Source organism: Oryzias melastigma, linkage group LG12 (genome assembly GCF_002922805.2).
Source record: "Oryzias melastigma strain HK-1 linkage group LG12, ASM292280v2, whole genome shotgun sequence".
NCBI lineage: Eukaryota > Metazoa > Chordata > Actinopteri > Beloniformes > Adrianichthyidae > Oryzias > Oryzias melastigma.
This window is the reverse complement of record NC_050523.1, coordinates 26,415,027-26,435,142: the sequence shown is the minus strand read 5'-3', so window position 1 is coordinate 26,435,142 and position 20,116 is coordinate 26,415,027. Positions and strand designations below refer to the sequence as shown.

The window sequence follows — 20,116 nt, the reverse complement described above, 5'->3', positions numbered from 1 at the left end:
CAAATGAGGTCATTAAATAATAGAGCATCTTTTTTGTAGACACAGAATCAGTAAAGAGCATGCATCAAGTGCAGCTCCAGCCGGTGTGCAGCACAGGTGAAGCTCAACCTGTCTGCGCCTCACCTGCTGGGCTCTCTGCTATTTGAAAAGGAAATTTGTAAATTTTCTTTTTTTTTAAAGACCAAAGAAACTTTTAAACCCACACAGAAAAAAATAATCAAAGAATTGAAATGTCTAAAAATGTATTTTTTATTTTAAAAAAGTATATTCATTTTATTTTATGCATGTATAACTTTTAAACTAATGGATCCCTTTCATTGATTTAACAAAAGTAATTGCAGTTATTGAAGAAGCCTCCTATCCATGCTCAAAATAACATGATGAAATGAAATGTGCTTTCACAAAAACTCTCTAGAACACAGAAATCCATAAAAATGAACACTTATTTAATCAAACTCAGAAGGTACAAATAATCAAAGACATTGGTTTAAAAAACACTTCAGAAGGGAGAATACTTCAGTGTTTACATTCCCCTGAATAAATACAGATGCAATATATTTTAGAAAAGATTTTCTTTTTTACTTCAAAGATTTTAAAATATGAATTTGTAATTTAAAATGCAGCCTAATGTATAGACCAGCTAGTTGGTCTGCAAAGAAGAGCAAATCACATAGTGGTATAACGTTACAGATACTGCAGTGAATGCCAAATTAGACTAAAAAAACAAATAGAAAAAGGCTAAACGTATAAACATTAGCTAAACTCCAGAACAGCATAAAGAACTTTTAAGAGAGCCTAAATTAGCCAAAACAGCTAGCATGTAGCTGAAATATTAGCTATACTCCAAAATAGTCTAAAAATTCTTAGTAAATACCAAAATAGTCCAAAAAAACTAGGAGAATGACAATTTTGAAAACTTTCAAACCCTTTAACATAATTATGAATAATAAAAAGGCAGGAATATTATTCCAGAATAAATCAACTTATTCCTTAAATAACTTTCAATATTTTACTCTCCATAAAAATATATTGTCAAAATTATACAAGTTAGAAATTAACACAAGATGACATCGGACCATTAATAACTATAAAATAAAATGATCTGGAGGACTCTGCTTTAGCTCATTTAGATCAAGGTACAGATCTGACAGAAAGAACATTTAACCACTAAGTATTCGTTCACCATTAATTTTTTTGTTGGAGTAAAAAATAATAGAAACAATGTTTCTTCAGAAGCTCCTGGGACTTGGTTGATCCTGCCAGCAGAATACACTTGTCTCACAGATTCAGCCATGCAAGTTTAATTGGAAGTCACTTGGGTAAAGTAAGAAATGATCTGCACAGAGAAAAAATTCTTAATAATAAAATCCTTAGCAGACATTTGTCCAGGAGACAGAGTTACTCTAACAGCTGAAAGACTGCACTCTATGCCACCAACGTTATGCTACTTCTCATTTTTATACATAAGATTTAAGGCTGATCAAGAATTTGGCTGCAAGCAAAAAGAATAAACAATCAGTCAAATGTTATATGTGTTGGTTAAATATACAAATGAAGTTGCATAGACTGAACACCCATGGATAATCTGAGGCTGAACATCAGCTACTCAGGAGAATCTAAGTAATACAATTTAAAAATAGATCATTGCTCTTGTCTCATGTTTGCAAAGAATTTAGCAATGAATGTGAATGTTGAGACAGTTTTGACTGTCAATACACAGCCTAACACATCCATCCATGGAACCATCCATCCATCCATCCATGGAACCAACCAACCGTCCATCCATCCATCCATGGAACCATCCATCCACTGAACCATCCATCCATGGAACCAACCAACCGTCCATCCATCCATAGAACCATCCATCCACTGAACCATCCATCCATGGAACAAACCATCCATCCATCCATCCATCCAACCATCCAACCATCCAACCATCCATCCATCCACTGAACCTGCTGGTCACAGAGCTGCTAATTCCATCCCAGCTACAGTTAGACGAAGGCAGTGTTCATTCTGAACAGGTTGCCCGTCTGTTGTTCACCTACGGTAGCCTAACACCATTGATATAGAATTGAATTTTACTTTACACGTCAAAAACTATACGTCTGCAGTCAGACATTCATCAAACTGGAAGAGTAGCTAACCAACCTGTGTTCCCCTTGTTCTATGGTCAAAGTATAAATATCATATTCTAAACACGGTACAGCAAAAGTTGTAACAAACATTAGGACAGGTCATTTCTCTAACAGAGGAGTGCTGTTCCACGGTCTGAACAGTGTCATGAAGTGAAGTCCAGGTTCTCTCAACGAGTTTCAATGACCACAGGCTCAAAAACACCAGGAGATTCTCTGGGGAGAGAAACAAAACATCACTTTACCATCAAACACGGAGTCAAACCAACTGTCATGAAAAGCAAAGAGCCCACCTGTTTGCAATGTGTGTCCCACTAAGAGCAACCGTACCATCTTTGCTGACAAACAATCTCAAGTTGCTGTCTATGGACAAACAAAGTCAAGACGACGTTCATGTGAAAATGAACAAACAGAAAAATTACAACTGAAACTCAGACTAACCTTCATTGCTGCCGATGTCAGAAAAGTTCTGGCTCTGTATAATTTTTTCTACAATGTCATCAGCATCCACACGGGTTTCGTCCACATTGCTGAGTTGACGTCCAACTGTGTCCTTTTTCCTCCTGGAGCTGGGCAGAATGCACCAAGAGTCTGAAGCTAAAGCTCATGCTGCATGCATACGTCTAGGCTGGAGTTCAGCTGCACTGTTTTAGCAGAACTTGTGATTTCTTTTGGTAAAACTTTGATCTGTTTGAATTCCTGACACATCCTGGAGTCCCAAAGGAACCCTCAAATCCTGAGACTGAAGCTCCAATCCGCTCAAATCAGCAAACGATGGGTTTTAAATGAATATTGCAAAGATAGTTCAAGCTTAAAACAGGGATACCTGGGAAAAAAATGAATGAATGACAGCAGATAAAGTTATACAACTCGTGTCAAAGTTATTCTGGAATAATATTCCTGAATTTGTATTATTTATGATTATGTGAAAAGTTATGGCTTTAAAAATTCTCATTCTGTTAGCTTTTTGGACTATTTTGGCATTTACTAAGATTTTTTAGGCTATTTTGGAGTTTAGCTAATATTTCAGCTACATGCTAGCTGTTTAGGCTAATTTAGGTTTTTATCTTTCTTTTTAGGCTATTTTGACATTTAGCAATTTGTCACCTACATGCTAGCTGTTTTTGCTAACCTAAGTTTTTTGTTTTAGTTTTTTAAGCTAATTTGCCATTTAGCTAATATTTAGCTGGCTATCAGCTTCAGTGTTTTTAGCTATCAATTTCAGCATCTTTAGCAAATTCAGCTTACAGCATTCACACTAGAATTATAACAGGTAATGCTAAATATCTAGTTCATAATTATGTTAAAAAGTTACAGTTTTAAAGTTTTAAAAATCTCGTTTTAGAATGTTCAATAAATGTTTATCCTGTTCGTCCCGTGACCTAAGAAGTGTTTTGGATTTTGGCCCCTTGTCCCATTGACTTTGACACCCCTGAGTTGCACTAATCCAAGATTTTTTTACATAAAAAGATGAAAGCACGTCTTCAGGCATGAATGAGATCGTGAGATCATATTCAGCCCCAAGCTTTTTTCCTTGTCAGATCGTCCCAACATGCATCTCTTTGAGATCTTTTCGGGGAGAACATGCAGCTGCAGGTTTGGCATCTCAAAAATGCAGGTGTGTGTACCTGGAGGATCTGGTGGACATGATGGCTGCTGCAGAAGGTGGAGGGGGTCTTTCTGGTTTGGTGGGAGTCTCTTGCTGGTGTGGCTCAGTGGGGGTAGACGGGGGTATCGGAGAAGACTGGGCTGCTCCGCAGGAGACGCTGCTGCTAGAGGAGGCGTTTCTGTGGTGACTGAGGTCAGTCAGGCTGGAGCAGCGAGAGTGACTGCTGCTGTACCCTGGAGGGGTAGATGCAAAATGATAGCATTTGATAGGAACAGTAGAGTTCCTGATGGGAGGGGCTTCTCACCTGATATCCTGCTCTGCTGGCTGGTGTAGCTGGATGCACGGGCGTGGCCTTTGCAGAAGGCCTCAGGTACGTTCTCTGCCTGCTCCAGCAGTCCTGAGAACACATGAATGGAAAGAGTTCACTGACACCTGCTAGTAGAGAATCTTTTAGTGACACTTCCTTCTGTTTGAATTAATCTCCTGAATAACATTTTAAAATACATGTAAAATCCCATTCAAAATACTAAACATTATTGTCTATATTAGGGGTGTCCAAACGTTTTTGCTCAAAGGGCCAAAATCTGAATGGGATCCCAGTCAGAGGGCCAAACACAATATTTTTTTGCATGTCATGAAATAAAAGGAGAAAATATGATCTTATTTAACTTGATTCCATATTCATTAAGGCAACACAGGTTAGTAAAAATAAAAAGTAAATAACATTTGTCTTTGAAACCTTTATGGCCTCACTGACCATTTTTAATTGAAAAATTAGAGCAAACTAAAACAAACTTTCTTCCAATGAAAACAGCAAACTGGGATCCTAATGAGAGACGTGGATCTGGTCTTTTGAATTAATCTGTTTGTCGTTGTGGCTCCATCTTGGCTAGCTGAAAAAGGCTGCTAGAAGCATCAGGAGAGACTGTGAAGGCTCTTAGGAATACCTGACACAAAGAAAAGCTCAGGACTGACTAACTTGGGAGTTGTTTCACCCATGCAGGCAAAGAAGGTGCTAACAGCGCCACCTGCAGGCCAAAAGTATGTTACAGATCCGGCCCTCAGGCCTTGACTTTAACACATGTCCCGTAGAGAATCAATGGGAAACTGGTAAGGGGCTTTAACTAAACACTCCACAGCTTCTACCGCCCCAGCTTGGCGGGCCAAAAGTCAATGTGGGCCACACTTTGGGCACCATGGTCTACATCGTCCATCTTTGTGAAAAAAAAAATGTTTAAAAACTCTAGTAAAGTTGCTCTGGGCTTCACTGTGTTTACATGTCCTCATGGTGATGCAGAATATCATCATAAGCTAAAGAAAGGAAAGAGAAAAGCAGCAGCAAGCTAGCAAAAGATCTCTGAGAAGATTGCCTTTAAGCCAATGGGTGATCCAGCTGAGTGTAGGCCAAATAAACTAATTCATGGTAGAACTTCTACGACTTCCTCTGAAGGCAGAAAATCAAGCTAATCGACTGAAGTTTAAAAAAAAAGTTTAAGAACATAAAGATAGATCTTCAACAGGATTATAAAATCTGCAAGTGAACAAACCTGAACTACACACAGACTTGTGCTTCAAGGCCCAGAATCCCTCTGATCTCCCCCCAGGAGGCTGAGCGCTGGTGCTGCTGCTCCCCCCCTTACAGTCCAGCTGCAGGTTGGGATCCTCATTATAAATGCTAATAGATTTAGCTGTACAAGGAGGCCTGGGGAGGAAATACTAGTCATTTATTCTGAAGACACAACATTTAATCAGCTTCCTGTGAGTCAGTTCTAGAGCAGAAACTCACGTTTTGAAACAAGGATCTCCAGACAGAAGCTTCATTCCAATTGTGACCTGAAAGAATGACACTATTCTGAATAGTGATCAGCTACATGTGCATTCTTGTATGGTAAAAATCTAATTCTGCTGGGGCAAAATGACGTCTCTCCATCAATGTGTGTTTATGATGGTCACACCTTAAGGATGGAGTTGTCCTGTCGAGAGTTTTTGGTGTCATAGCCTTCCAGGATACAGCAGCGGACTGTGTTTGAGCCCGAACCAGCAAACTCAGAAATGTTCAGGTCAGCAAAACCTAGCTGAAAAAATGCAAAACAAAAAACGTAAAACACAAAAAACAAGCAAAAGGTTTCACTGAAAGCGGGAAACCATATTCAATCTGTAGTTCATTAGTTCATTTTATTGGGCAGAACTTTGTATTTCTGTGTAAAGACAAAGACTGTGTTTACCATGTGAGTAGATCAACTGAACTGTATGTGGAAGTCAGCCGCTTCCATTTAGTCTCTGATGAAAAAATGTGTTTTTGGTGTTTTTAACATTGTGACACTCCATAAAGAAAATCCACCTTAAAAATGCATTTCTGCTTCTTTATTCAAACTGTTGTGAATGAGAAGAAGACAAAAATGCTGTTGAAAAAAGTGCTGATAGCTGAAGATGCTGAAATTGATAGATAAAATCACTGAAGCTGATACTCAAAAGCGCTGAAGCTGATAGCCAGCTACAATATCAGGTAAATGCCAAATTAGCCTAAAAAAAAAAAAAGGGGGTTATCCAAAATAACCTAAGAATATCCCAAATAACCCGGATAGAATTACCCGAGGGTGGAATGCGGCCCCCGGGGCTTGACTTTGACGTGTGTGCTTTACACTTTATTTTGTTCCTCCACACATGTGTTGAGATGTGGGGAAACAAACAAAACCACAGTAAACTCGGTTTTCCTTCCTCCTCAAAAAAAGTCACAGCAATAATCACCAGCTCATTTTATATAGAGCTGACTAAATCTCTGTTTAGTAAATTAAAATGATAACAATTTGAAGATCTAGTTAATTTTAAAATAATGTTCAAAATAAATCTGAAACAATCACCGTCCAAAGCCTCGGACATCCAGTCGATCATAGATCCAGTCTGACAGGATCAGACATGTTTGTGAAACCGGCTGTGAGAACAAATGCTAAACTTGACTGGACCTCAAGAGAAAAGGGACAATAGGATTCATTGATAAGAACTTTTTTTATTTTGAATATATTTGATTGTTTTCTGTGTTTATTGCTTATAATTCTCTAAAAGTACAGTTTGTATGCACTTCAGTTTGAACTGAATTGAATTAAAAAGAGGCATGGACTTGATACGCTGTTAAACTTCATCCAAAGCTCTATTAAAACTGCATATTTTCATCCGTCATTATACTTCTGTTTATTATGTTTATTTTTTGTGTTAAATAGATAAAATAAAATAGTGGCAGTTGTATAGATTTACCTTTGAGAACGATTTCCCACCTTTGAGTTCCTGCAAAGTAAGAAGAAGAATGAAGACTAAAGCACACAGAAGATACAGGACAGACCATGTGGAGCTGAATGCTCATTTCATTCATGTGGAGAATGAGAGAGCGTTTGTACACGTTGTAGCAAACACCTGGACTAGAGTGCTGTAAAAACTGTTTTTTAATCATGAAGTAAATGATCTCACGGTGGGGCGTGGCCACTGAATCTGAAAGAGTCATCTCAAATCTGACAAAAATCTTCTTTAGTTTCCACAACTTTGATACGTTTTGGATTAGGAAAGAGTTCATTTGAAGAAATCAAATCAAAAATAAAACCAAAGAAGACAAACAACAGAAATAGACTGTATCTGTACACAGGTTTGTCAAACTTAAGAGTGAATTAGTCACGAAATTAATTGGAAAATACATAAACGTACACTTGTAAATAATTCAGTTGTTACTCTCGATCCTAAATAGACACGTTAACTTTTGTTCGCACAGAACATGACAAATGAGACTAAAGAATATTAGGAGTTTAATTCATTGTTAAAGGGAGTGGGAGGAAGAGAACTCATGAAATCACTCCCCTGTTTCACTTTACGTTACATTTTTTTATTTTTAAATAAATTATTTGCATCAATTTTTTAACTTTTGATCAGCTATTTATAGTTTGCCAGCACAGATTCAGCACATTAAAAACAATCTGTATGAATAAGTCCAATGACAAAGCTGAAGTACATATTAGTTACGTGAGCAGAGATACCATTAGAACACATCAAGATCAAATATCCAAATTAACTGCAAATTCCTCATCATTTGGAAAATATATTTTGTTTTTTCTAGAAATTATTTTTTACAGATTCCATAAGTGATAATTGTCAGGAATTATTCATTTAAATCACTTATCAGGAAACAAAGTGGATGTCCTTCTGACATGTTGAGAGAAGAGTGTTCCATATTCTGTACATGTTCATGGTGGCTCTACAGTTGGTATTCCTTCTTCTGCTGACAGAAATCCTTCTAGTTGGATCTAAATCAGGAGTCTTCAACCTGCAGCTCCAGATCCACATGTGGCTCTTTTATCTCTCCATGGAGGCTCTTTGACCAAACATAAAATAAGTCATGGAGACTGCTGATCCAGACATGTCGACTTACTAGCTGTCCAGAGCTGCACTGAGAAGATCCTTCTCCATTTACAACCTAGATTCAAATGCAGATTGTAGCAGGAGATTCAGCTCACCTTGCGTACAGAGACTCTGCAGATGCAGGGATCTAAGACTCCTGTAACAGGGTTAGCACTCATTTTACACTCAAAGGAGAACCTCCTCTTCCACTGGACACAGTTTTGCTGCACTTCCTCCCTGCACACAGAAAACAGAGATACATCACATTAGATGAGCATTAGTCTGCGTGTCATCCATGTGGTTTGTCTTTGAGACCAGAGAACTCCAACGTTAAAGTGCCATTGCAGAAAAAATGGGCGTAGAAGTTGTACTGTGTCTGGCCAATTCATAATGAACAAATTATAAAAGTAGGAACTTGAACCTGAACCACCCTCCCACGGGGATGAGCGCTGAAACAAGTCTGTATCGGTGCTGTATTTAAAAAAAAAAAAAAGCAGATTTTGGTGTTTTGGTGACATGTCAATCAATGTTTTCTATTCAGTTTTGCTTCGCAGTTTTAGTCAATATTTTCACCTTTCCAGTGATTGGTTGTATTTTCCTGCACACGGGACAAGACAACTGCACTGTATTAAGGAGAGGATGACTGGGGCCATGTATTGTGAGATTTTGGATTTAACCTCCTTCCTTCAATCATTGAAGATGGGCCAACATGACAATGACCTGAAGGACACAGCCAGGAGAACCAAGTAAGAAGCAGATCAAGGTTCTGGGGAGGCTTAGCCAGTTTCCAGACCTAAACCCTAAAAATAATCTTTGGAGGGAACTCAAACACCAGTACAGACACCTGACTGATCTAGAGAAGATCTGTGTGGAGGAGTGGGCCAAAAACCCTCCAGCAGTTTGTACACGGAAGCAGTAGCATAAAAAGGAATGATATGAAAAACTTTACAATGTGATTTAAAGGTTTTTCTGACTGTCTCTCACAATTGATATTCACCTAAGAGGAAACTCAGAAAACTGCACACACAACTGTACAAAAGGAATGTGGATTAGGTGTAGGAAAAGTGTAGGAACTTAATCTAAAAGAACAATAGTGGGAGATTAAAGACAACACACCAGTGCAATAACCAAAACAATAAAACACAGACAAAGTAATATCATTTGTCAGTTTGACACTCTTTCAGAAAAGTAAAATCTTTGGAAACAAGTGTACACATTTAAAAGGGTGCAGCATTTTTACTGAACACATCACATGTCACATTTTTAGCAGAGGCAGCATGAGCAGTGTTGAGTTCAGACTTGAATAAAGGAAACATTTGGTCCGTATGAACCCAACAGAAAGCTGCTTCTATCCGTGTGCTGCACAGAGACAGAAGCAGGTCCTAGAATCTTTCTTTTCTTAACGTTCTCTATCTTAAAAAAGTTATAAAAAGCTCTCAAACAGGGGAAGACACAAAGTAAATTGCTGCAGACTAACTTGAGCTCTGGAAGCTTCAAGCCTGCATAAAGGTGGCTGTGGAAATAAAAGACAGGAAACTGCCAAACTGGTTTAGCAGCTTCTTTACTTTCAGGATAACCCACTTACCTTCACAAAAACACCTTTGTGACAGGTATCTACAAGCAGTGATGCAAAACTTCACAGGCCAACTCAGGCCGACATGTTAAAACAATGCAGTCTGTTTCTGCAGACCAGCAGATAGATGTTGGCTGACTATACATCATTAGAGGGTAAATCAAACAAATCTTTACTTGTAAGTCTTAAAGTCTTGCAAAACAAATCCCAAACCACCATAGTTTACAGGAAGTGTGAACTCTTGATCCTAAATTGAACCTTTTTGTGGACACATGACTTTATTACTATTATCTGGGAAAAATCAGCTCCAGAGTTTTGAAAAGCACAAACAAGACTCAGCTTAAAGTATTTTATTCTGAAAATCCAGAAAGTGTGCAAGACCCTTTCGAGCACATGTGTCAAAGTCAAGGCCCGGGGGCCGTATTTTATTGTTATTATGTTGAGATCATTTCTAACTTGTATGATTTTGACCAAACATATTTTTATGGAGAGTAAAATACTGAAAGTTATTTAAGGTTTAAGTTGATTTATTCTGGAATAAAATTCTTGCCTTTTTATTATTCATAATTATGTGGGGCGGCCGTGGTGCAGTGGTAGGGCGGTCGACTCCTGATCAGAAGTGAGCTGGTTCGACTCCGCCTTGCCCGCCCATGTGTCGAAGTGTCCTTGGGCAAGACACTGAACCCCGAATCGCCTCTGGTGGGAGGTTGGCGCCAGTGTTCGGCAGCGGAGCCACCACCAGTGTGTGAATGTGTGTGTGAATGGGTGAATGGGTCTGTGACTGTGAAGCGCTTTGGGCCCTCGAAGGAGGGTAGAAAGCGCTGTACAAGTATACGCCATTTACCATTTACCATTTAAAAAGTTACGGTTTTAAAGTTTTAGAAATGTAGTTTTAGAGTGTTCAATAAATATTTATCCTGTTCGACCTAAGGTGTTCTTTGGATTTTGGCCCCTTGTGCGATTGAGTTTGACACCCCTGGTTTAGATGGACTCATTGACTGTATAAGACAACTGGACTGAACCATCCCTCCCCCTCGTGTACCTATCAGGAAGTTCCTGCTGGTTCCAAGAAGTTAAAATCCCGCAGACTTCCATAGAGAAATAAAGTTATTATTCACTCATTCTATTGGTCAGAATAATGATTTTTGCTCTAATACTTTTTTTTCTAATATGTTAATTCTAAATTTTTTCCATTATATTTTTTCTGTATCGCAAATCATAAACTGACCAATCAGATGCCTCAGTAAAAGCATGTGGTGCCCGCTGGCCCCGCCTCAAACGTTTGATTGACAGGTTCTCGCGAGCCGCTTTCAATGGAAGGGGTGTGGTCTTCCAACAAGCTCACTCATGATTGGTGACAGTAGTTGCCACAAAAATGCAACTCATATGGACGCGGACCAATTCTTTTAATCACAATTTCAGCACTATTGGTATCAAAATGTTCAGCTCGTTCAGGACATTACTGCTTGCATTTTTGGTTTTCATAAACTTTATAGTTTTTAAAATATTGAGCAAAATATGGACAATAGGAAATGAATGAGAAAGTCTTCAAATGTCAAATTTTAAGTAGATTAGCAACAAACTTTTAAATATATTCATGGGTTATGATTTCATCTTTTAGAATATTTTTTTAAAAATTGCAGTTTACCTAATAATTTAGCAACATGCTAATGTTTTTGGCTAATATGTTATCTGCTGCTTTTTTTTGGGGGGGGGGGCAAATTTAGAGTTTAGCTTCTATTTTAGCAACAAGCTAACATTTTTGATTAATTTAGGAATCTTAGCAGAGAGCAAACTTGAGAGGACAGTCAGTGACAGTCTCCACCAAGCTCACAGTGGCTGTCCACCTCTCAATGGGTTCAAGAACTAAGTCTGTGTGTAACTGCCTTGATTCTGAAAGGTGAGGAAAATGTAGAGGAGTCTCATGACTTGAACAAGACTACTGATGATCTCCAAACTCTGCATGTTGGAACAGGCTGTTGTGGCCTGAGGCCGTCTATAACAGAACCTGAGATTAGTGAGGACATGCTGCAGATTCTCTGCTAAGGAAAAGACCAAAGAAGAAGATCCAAAATAAAACCAGAATCCCATCGATTCTCTAACGATGTCCTCCATCTCTTGTTGACGGAGCCGAGTATAAACTGACTGGGATGAGAATTAGCACCTTCAAATCTGAAGCCATGGTCATTCTAAAAATCCAAAAGGACTTTCTGCTGGTTAGAACGAGTCACTTCCCAAATGAAGGAATTGAAGTATCTGAGTGTTCAGCTCAAAAGCAGGACAAGAACAAAGTTCCTTTCCTGGGGTTAAAGATATCACACCAGAGTAAAGGACCTCCCACATGAAAGGAGCAGTAGACCTTGTTAGGACGACACCCACCAATGAAATGCAAAATAATCTATACAATTCTCCTATTGATGTAAATATGCATCAAACCCCTTTGGCTCCAAAATTGTCTTAATCTAGCATATACTTGAAAGTCAAACCACAAGTAAAAGAGTTTTTCCCTTGTTGATAATTACTTTAGGCATCAAAGGGTTGAAGTGAGTTTCTTGGTTTTCTATCCCTCATTGTTCTAGTGTACCAACCATCAGGATGACAGAGGTGTCAAATTCAATCACACAAGGGATCAAAACCCAAAACACGCCTTAGGTCGCGGGCCGAACAGGATAAACATTTACTGAACACTAAAACTACATTTTTAAAACTTAAAAATCATAAACATACCTGATCCTGGAAATTAGCAGCCAATAAGGAGCTTCAATGGAAGGTTGGTTGGAAAACATGTAGGACACCGGCCCTCGAGGCCTGGATTTGAATACCCCTGCCCTACATGAACTGTTTTGTCTGTTGACCTCTATAAACGGGGCTTTGAAAGTTTTGTCAGCTGGTCATTGCCACATTTTTGACAAAGTAAAATAAACTTGCTTATCCATCCATCCATTTTCCAAACCGCTTTGTCCCTTTCGAGGTCGCGGGGTTGCTGGAGCCTATCCCGGCTGCTGATGGGCGAAGGCGGGGTACACCCTGGACAGGTCGCCAGTCTGTCTCAGGGCCTCAATCACACACACATACACTCTCACATTCACACCTAGGGACAATTTAGAGTCACCAATTAACCTATGAAGCATGTTTTTGGACGGTGGGAGGAAGCCGGAGTCCCCGGTGAAAACCCACGCATGCACGGGGAGAACATGCAAACTCCACACAGAAAGGTCCCAGCCGGGATTCGAACCGGGGCCTTCTCGCTGTGAGGCAAGAGCGCTAACCACTGCGCCACCGTACTTAATTCTAGAAAATATAGTCAAAACCTGTCTGTGTGCTGCCCCCTACAGGTTAAATCAAGGTATTACAGTTGACTTTTGTGATTGATCAAACTATTTAAGTCCCACGTCATGATCTGCAGCTCCAGTAATGGTAACAGTCCAGCCCCCAAGCCCCGCCCCTCTGACTGGATTTTCACATTTCAGCTGTGGGCGGAGTCAGTCTCCAACTTCCCTGTTTGGTGACCCTTCAAATACTAGCTCAACTCCAAAATAGCCGAAAATTCCTCAGTAAATCTAGTTAGTCAAAGATGTTAGCCTGTTGCTAAAATAGAAGCTAAACTATTAATTAGCCAAAAAATGCAGATAAGTTAGCCAAAAGCATTAGCATGTTGCCAAAATATTAGCTAAACTCCAAAATAGTCTCAAATTCTTCAGTAAACTAAATTAGTCGAAAACGTTAGCGTGTTGCTAAAATATTAGGTAAACTCCTTTTTTTTAATTACTATAAAAGATGAAAATGAATATATTTAAAAAGCTTGTTGATAATCTTCTTAAAATTTTGAAATTTAAAGACTTCTCATTCATTTTCTATGGGGCATATTTTGCTCCATATTTCAAAAACTATAAAGTTTATGAATACCAAAAGTACAAGCAGTAATGTCCTGAACGAGCTGAACATTTTGATACCGAAATTGGGATTGAATTTTTTATGTGCCAAAAACATACAGAAAGGAGCAGGAGAATCACTATATTGCATTGACACAATGAAGCTCGAACTGGTCCTCCTCAGAAGATGACAGAGACCCTCGGTGGAAAGACTGTCTGGGACTCTGAAGCTCCATACCTGGATGACAGCGCGCGGAAGTCTCCATCCATCAGGCGGACCTTGCAGAACAGCATCCCGTTGACGAAAGGCACAGCGGTCAGCTCCTCCAGCGTGAAGCTCACCTGAAATTTAAACTTCTTCTTCTTCGACAGAAACGACATCGTTCTGCCTCGACTGTTCAGCAGTGTCTCGGTCTGCGCTCCAAGCGCCAGACCTGTTGACGGTGTTCCACCGCACATGCGCAGCATGAACACCCCATTCAACCTTCCCTGATGCAGAAATGTTTCAGTGAGGAAACACTGATTTATATCAACTACTAATAACGAATCACCGAAAGCGGACATCATCATTATCATCATCATCCGCAGATTCCACGCAAACGCAAACCCAGACAACTTTCACAACAACCCGATCCCAGAACCAGAACCTCCAGAACCGCTGCTGCTGTCTGCAGAGAGGACCCTCAGGATCTCCACAAACAGCTTTTCTCATCAGGGTTTCCTTTGGAGAAGAGTTGGAGACTCCGAGAACTCCCCAGTTCCCTGAACGTCTCACGGGCACTTCATGAAACTGCAGCACACCTCAATGTGTGTGGTCCAATCAGGATCTGCTAGAGTGGACGAAAACACGGTGGGAACACTTGAAACCAGTTTTAAACTCGAAAATACATATTGAAAATTTGGAGGAATTATTGAAAATTTGAAAAAATAATATTGAAAACTTGAAAAAAAAAAACGGCTAAAATTTTTTTAAACGTTTATTTGCACTTTCGACTTTTCTTTTTTGTTTTGTTTTTCATTCTTTGTTTTCAGCTCTTTTTCAGTTTCAATTTAGATTTTTGAGTTTGTGTTTGGGGTCAAATCAGGATCAGCTTAAAGTGAATGAAAAACCAGATAGAAAACTTGGAAAACAAGCATTGTAACTAAAAAATGTAAATTTGAAAACACGACACTGTAAATTTGCAACAAGAAAAAATTGCAAAAACAAATGTTTAGAAAATTTGGAAAATGAAAACTTGAAATGAATCTTGAAAAAAAATACTAATTTAAAAATAATGTATCCATTAGTAAGTGCTGCTGTCTTACAGCTTTTTCTCTTTTTTGAATCTTCATTTTCTGTTCTCTGTTCCCAGTTTCAATTCCGATTTTCCAGTTTTCTCTTCTGAGCTGATCCTAATTTCACACAAGGGTGGGATTTTGAGCTGATTGGCTATCGGGACATTTTTCCCATGGGGTGACAGAGTGGTAAAAAAACTGTACTCCAGAAAATATCAACCCATTGCCAGAGTTAATAAAGAAAAACAGACATAAAACCCGTCCACGGTAGAGCTGAGAGCCTCTGCCCTCTTCTGGTCGTTCAAATGTCTCACTCATGGAAACTCCAGTTTCTGTTCAACATTTCTGTGTATTTGTTCTCATATTTGGCCAACAAAAGACATGTCAAAATGACTTCTTTTTAATAAAGGTTGTAACTCATGTTTTTCACAAGTCAACCATTAAGCTAAAAGCAGCTTTAAAAAAGAATGAGGAAACTCACAGCCTTCTTTCTGTATGCTAAGGTATCACACTGAGGGAGAAGGTTCACCACAAAAGAATAATAAACTAACCAGCATCAGTAACTTCTGCTGCTCTAAGATCATGATCAAACTGCTGCTGACAGTCAGGACAGGCCTGAAGGCTCATTGACAAAATCCCGTTGATTTAACCAGAATCAAAAAGTCTCCACATCATCTCCACGTCATCTCCACATCATCTCCACATCATCTCCATCATCTCCACATCATCTCCACGTCGTAAAGCGTCTCTCAGGTATTCATGAGTTCAGACAACCAGACAGGGTCTACTGTGTCTCCTCGGCCGGCTGCAGAGGAGGAGGAGTTTTGGGCCTGCTTTGATCCTCTCTTCCTTCTCCATCAGCTTTCACGCCGGTTGTTGAGCTGCAAACATTTGCCGCCTCAGAGCCACTCTGCAGGTATTTGCGCAGGTCTTTCAGCGCAGGTCTGAGCATCTGTACCAATGCAAGCATGGCGGCCTGAGTGCCTTCCAGCGCCTGCGCCTGCCGCTCCTGAGCCAGCGCCTGGGCCTCCTGGGAGCGCCGCATCATCTGCAGCAGCTCATTCTGGCCCTCCAGGTGCTGAGCTATTTGCCGGACGTGGACATTTGTGACTCTCTGTTCCTGCAGCAGGCGGGCGGAGTTCAGGGCAATGCGGCTCTTCAGTTCTTGAGGTTTGGCCTGGCTCGGAGGAGGAGGAGGCGGAGAGGCCGAGGAGGAGGCGAGCATCTCCACTGGAGTCTCAACGGTCGCCATGACAGTGGGGGTGGCGTCATTCACAGTGGTGGTACAGTATTCCACCACACTTCCATCTTCCAGAGGGATGTTGTGGTACGTTGTTTCAGCTGGGAACAGAAGAATGAAGGTGTGTCTACGTCAGGGGTGTCCAAGTCAATCACACAGGGGCCGAAATTCAAAACACACCTTAGGTCGAACAGGATAAACATTCAATAACCACACCAGAACTAAATCTTAAAACTGTAACTTTTTAACATGATTATAAACTAGATAGCAATGTATTGTCTAGACCAGGAGCCTTCAACCTGCAGCTCCAGATCCACATGTCTCTTTTATCTCTCCATGGTGGCTCCTTGGTCAAACATAAAATAAGTCATGGAGATGCTGACCCAGACATGTGGACCGTCAGAGTCAGCAGCTCCTGATAATGTCTGTCTAACCAAAACTACCTAAAGAAAACAAACAAACAAATAAATAAAGCCCACAAACTAAAACTACCAAGATCCAACCCCAAACTAAAATACCAAAACCAGCAGAGTAAGACTGCTGAGGACAAAGAGGGGAAAAGAACAAAAAATAAAATAAAAATAAAGTAAAATAGCATTTTTTTAAAGTAAGGATTACTTAATTATCATTTATTTACTTTAGATTAGTTAAATGCATAAACTGATCTCTGAGGTTCAATAGATGATAAACTTTGTAGGTTTTTACATCCTGTTGACCTGAAGACATCTTGTTTGATCAACTCTACCTCCAGAATGAACAGATTTATATGGAAACTTTGGTAAAAACTTTGATCTTATATGAGTTAAAAGCACATATTATCTTACGCTGAACAACATTGGTTACTAGCTGCACTGAGATGATCCTGTTTGGCACAGAGCAGCTTTTATTTTGAAAATAAGTGGAAAAAAAAGAAATTACAGTTTGAGAGATGCCATTTTCTTTTTTATATTTTTTGCCTTTTTGTTCCAAAAATAGACATAATCTATATTTATTAATAAAAAACAGAAAGTCATGAATAGTCCATATTTCTTAAAGGCTAAAGTAAGACTAAGCAGCTCCTTCTAGGTTTTGATCAGTAGAAACGAGTCCAAACTGCTCTTTTACTCTTAAAGGTTGCGGACTCCTACACTAGACAAGTACCGGTACATTGACTTGTTTGCGCTCATAACCACTTGGATCCTCCTAAAATCCTCAAACACACTATGCAACACTCTGCTGGAACAGTGATCATTGTCCTTAAATCGACAGAAATGATTATGTTTCCAGATTAGTACACAGTGAAGGGAATCGTCAATCATAATAAAGAAAAGAGCGTAAACACTTACCATTCAGAGTCTTTGAGTCGTCGCAGACCGGACCGGCTGGAAGAGCTAAACAATGAAAACAGTCATTTATATCATCTTCAGATCTACAAATATATTTTAACTTTGAGCAGAATCATCATATTATTACTGTAAACGTTCATCTTCATTCTTTTAGGGGGTTTCTTGAAATCTTCATATTTGATTGAATGTGTACCTTTATGTGATGTTTAAAAAACGTCAAACTTTTTTTAACTTGTCCTGCAAGGCGAACAGATGGGAGCCGAGGCCCTCTAGTGGTGGACAGATGTGACTGTTACAATGTGCTCTTCAGACACAACAGCTGCATTTATATATACACTTCTTTTGAACTTCAGGATGGATTTTATTTTTATTATATGTGTGTGTTTTCTTTGAGATGAAACAGAAGACAGAGTGACATGTTAAAGATGGGAGTCGTGGGTATGAGAAAGGAAAAAGGAGTAGAAGGATGATTAGAGAAACACACAGGGAGGGCGTATGGAGATAGATTGAGGCCAATATTATTTGAAACCCACATAAAAAAAAAGTTGGTGTTTGGCCAAAAAAAGTAAAATGTCCAAAACTTTTTGCTATTCTAAAATAAACGAATTATTACCTTATAATTTTATTATTATTTTTTATCATTATTTTATTATTTTCAGCTTCAAATGTTACATTTTTAAGGTTTCACATTAAAATTTCAATTTCAAAACTTTCTTTTCACATTCAACTCTTTATTTCTATCTATGAATCTTAAAATTTCAAAACAGAAAAGAAAAAAAGGGTTGAAAGTGAAAAAAAGTTTTGAAACCTAAAAAATTGAACATTTGAGGCTGAAAATAAATTAAGTTTATTTTAGCTGAAATATTAGCCTAACTCCAAAAATGCCACAAAAAATAAATAAAAATTACCCAACACAACTAGCTTGTAGTTGAAATATTAGCAAAACTCCAAAGCAGCCTAAAACACGGAAAAAAGTCTAAATTAGCCTAAACAGCTACTGTGTAAATATTAGCCTAACTTCGAAAAAGTCTAAAAAACTATTTTTTAAAAAGCTGAAATTAGCCAAAAATGCTAGCATGTGGCTGAAATATTTGCTAGAATAGCCTAAAAAATCTTAGTAAATTGAAAATAGTCCAAAAATCTAGGTGAATGCCAATTTTTAAAACTTTAAAACTGTAACTTTTTAACATAATTATGAATAATAAAAATACAGAAATATTATTCCAGAATAATTTAACTGAAACCTTAAATAACTTTCAAAATCATTTTTTTCAAAATTATACAAGTTAGAAATAAATGCAAGATAACATCAGGTCATTAATAACAATAAAACTAAATGATCTGGAGGGCCGGATAGAATCACCTGGAGGGCCGGATCCGGCCCCCGGGCCTTGACTTTGACATGTGGTCTAGATAGTTAGTTGAATCAAGAAGCCTAGAGAGTTAATGTGGAGTTTGACCTTGAAAAAGAAAGCAGTGTATTGTGGGGTAGTGCGGTGAGCTCTCTGACTGGTGTGAGTTAACAGAGTTCTGAACAGTCTGGACACGGTCACGGTTCCTTTGGGTTGAACATGGAAAAAGACTAACAATAATCCGTGAAATTCGAAATGAAAGAATTACTGGTAAAGTAAAGCCAAAATAAAGCGATCACTTTTGTAGTTATTGGGTGGTGTCTTAATGGTTGTTGAAACTTTGTTAGATCTGTTTTTGTACCGTGTTTGTGTGATGGACCAGCTGTTGTGAAGAAGCTGAAAGTCCAGCTGCTGATGAACCTACAGGCCATTGCAGAGCAGATGTTTGGGAGAAAAGCCTTTGAAGAGCGCATCATTATTTATAAAAAAAATTACCTAAAAAGTCTGTTTTTTAAGAGTTGAGCAACTAGATCTGCTGTAAATGCAATAAACTTCTGACAGTTTTAAACCTACATATGTCACCTAAAGAAGAGGGTAACCGCTGCATTTATTTTCTGTCAGAGCCGATCATCCGGTTAGAAGACGATCTTTGAGTCGGGCTGCTTACCCTCCGCCAGCGTGACCGTGGCGCCCGCGCTCACCGTCACCGGGAGCGTTAGCTCCGCATCCGAGTCTCCGGCGGGGAGGCTGATGATGGTGGCCTCTCCCAGCAGGTTGCAGATCCTCTGCTGCATGGCGGTGAGGATCACGGGAACTGGAGTGCAGTCGGTGGCCGTGCCCTCGATAGCGGCGCGCGCCTGAGCGACTTTCCGACGCACCTCCGTCTTCATGTCGGACCACTTCTTTTTGACCTCGGGCAGCTCTCGGGGGCAGGTGGTGACAGCGTTGACTTTTTTTAGGATGTCGACCCATGCGTTATTCTTTGCCATGTGCGTGACTCCTGCATTGAAATGGTTAACCAGTGTGTGCTTCTGTTTCTCTATTTCTTCTACAATAATTTCCACCTCTCTCTCCGAGAAATTCATTTTTCTTTTTTTGGCAGCCGATGCCATAACTAAAGAAAATGCTCCTAAAGACAAGTGATTGTGCGTATTGTACGCAAAAAAAAGTGGGATTTACTCAACTGAGGTGCGCAACGTAATGGCTTCCAGAATCGGCTTCTTCTGAATAACAAACGCTTACGTTCGCCAGGCGTGGCGTCCCGCCCCCTGAAAGTGGCTTTGCCCATTGGCTGTGTAAGGGCGTGACGTCACACGTCCCACGTGTTTCATTGTGTTAAACAAACGCCAGTCAAA

General features: G+C 39.4%; 2 protein-coding genes across 3 annotated transcripts; both read right to left on the bottom strand.

The window, feature by feature from the left end:
- Positions 1-1,846: 1,846 nt before the first annotated feature.
- LOC112144142 (protein FAM102A) lies at positions 1,847-15,031 on the bottom strand. Of its 2 annotated transcripts, none has more exons than XM_024268476.2 (11): positions 13,808-15,031; positions 8,241-8,361; positions 6,997-7,026; positions 5,700-5,819; positions 5,531-5,577; positions 5,292-5,446; positions 4,049-4,141; positions 3,764-3,977; positions 2,577-2,704; positions 2,429-2,498; positions 1,847-2,351 (listed from the first exon to the last, which is right to left on the bottom strand). In XM_024268476.2, exons 1-11 carry the CDS (start codon positions 14,149-14,151, stop codon positions 2,306-2,308), a joined length of 1,368 nt encoding a protein of 455 aa, XP_024124244.1. In that variant the 5' UTR covers positions 14,152-15,031; the 3' UTR covers positions 1,847-2,305. The 2 variants fall into 2 exon arrangements, with proteins under 2 accessions (XP_024124244.1, XP_024124245.1); XM_024268477.2 differs by having other exon boundaries at positions 2,577-2,698.
- Positions 15,032-15,228: 197 nt separating this feature from the next.
- On the bottom strand, positions 15,229-20,095 carry naif1 (nuclear apoptosis inducing factor 1). The gene is made up of 3 exons (XM_024268469.2): positions 19,429-20,095; positions 17,410-17,454; positions 15,229-16,185 (listed from the first exon to the last, which is right to left on the bottom strand). Exons 1-3 carry the CDS (start codon positions 19,871-19,873, stop codon positions 15,629-15,631), a joined length of 1,047 nt encoding a protein of 348 aa, XP_024124237.1. The 5' UTR covers positions 19,874-20,095; the 3' UTR covers positions 15,229-15,628.
- Positions 20,096-20,116: the final 21 nt, after the last annotated feature.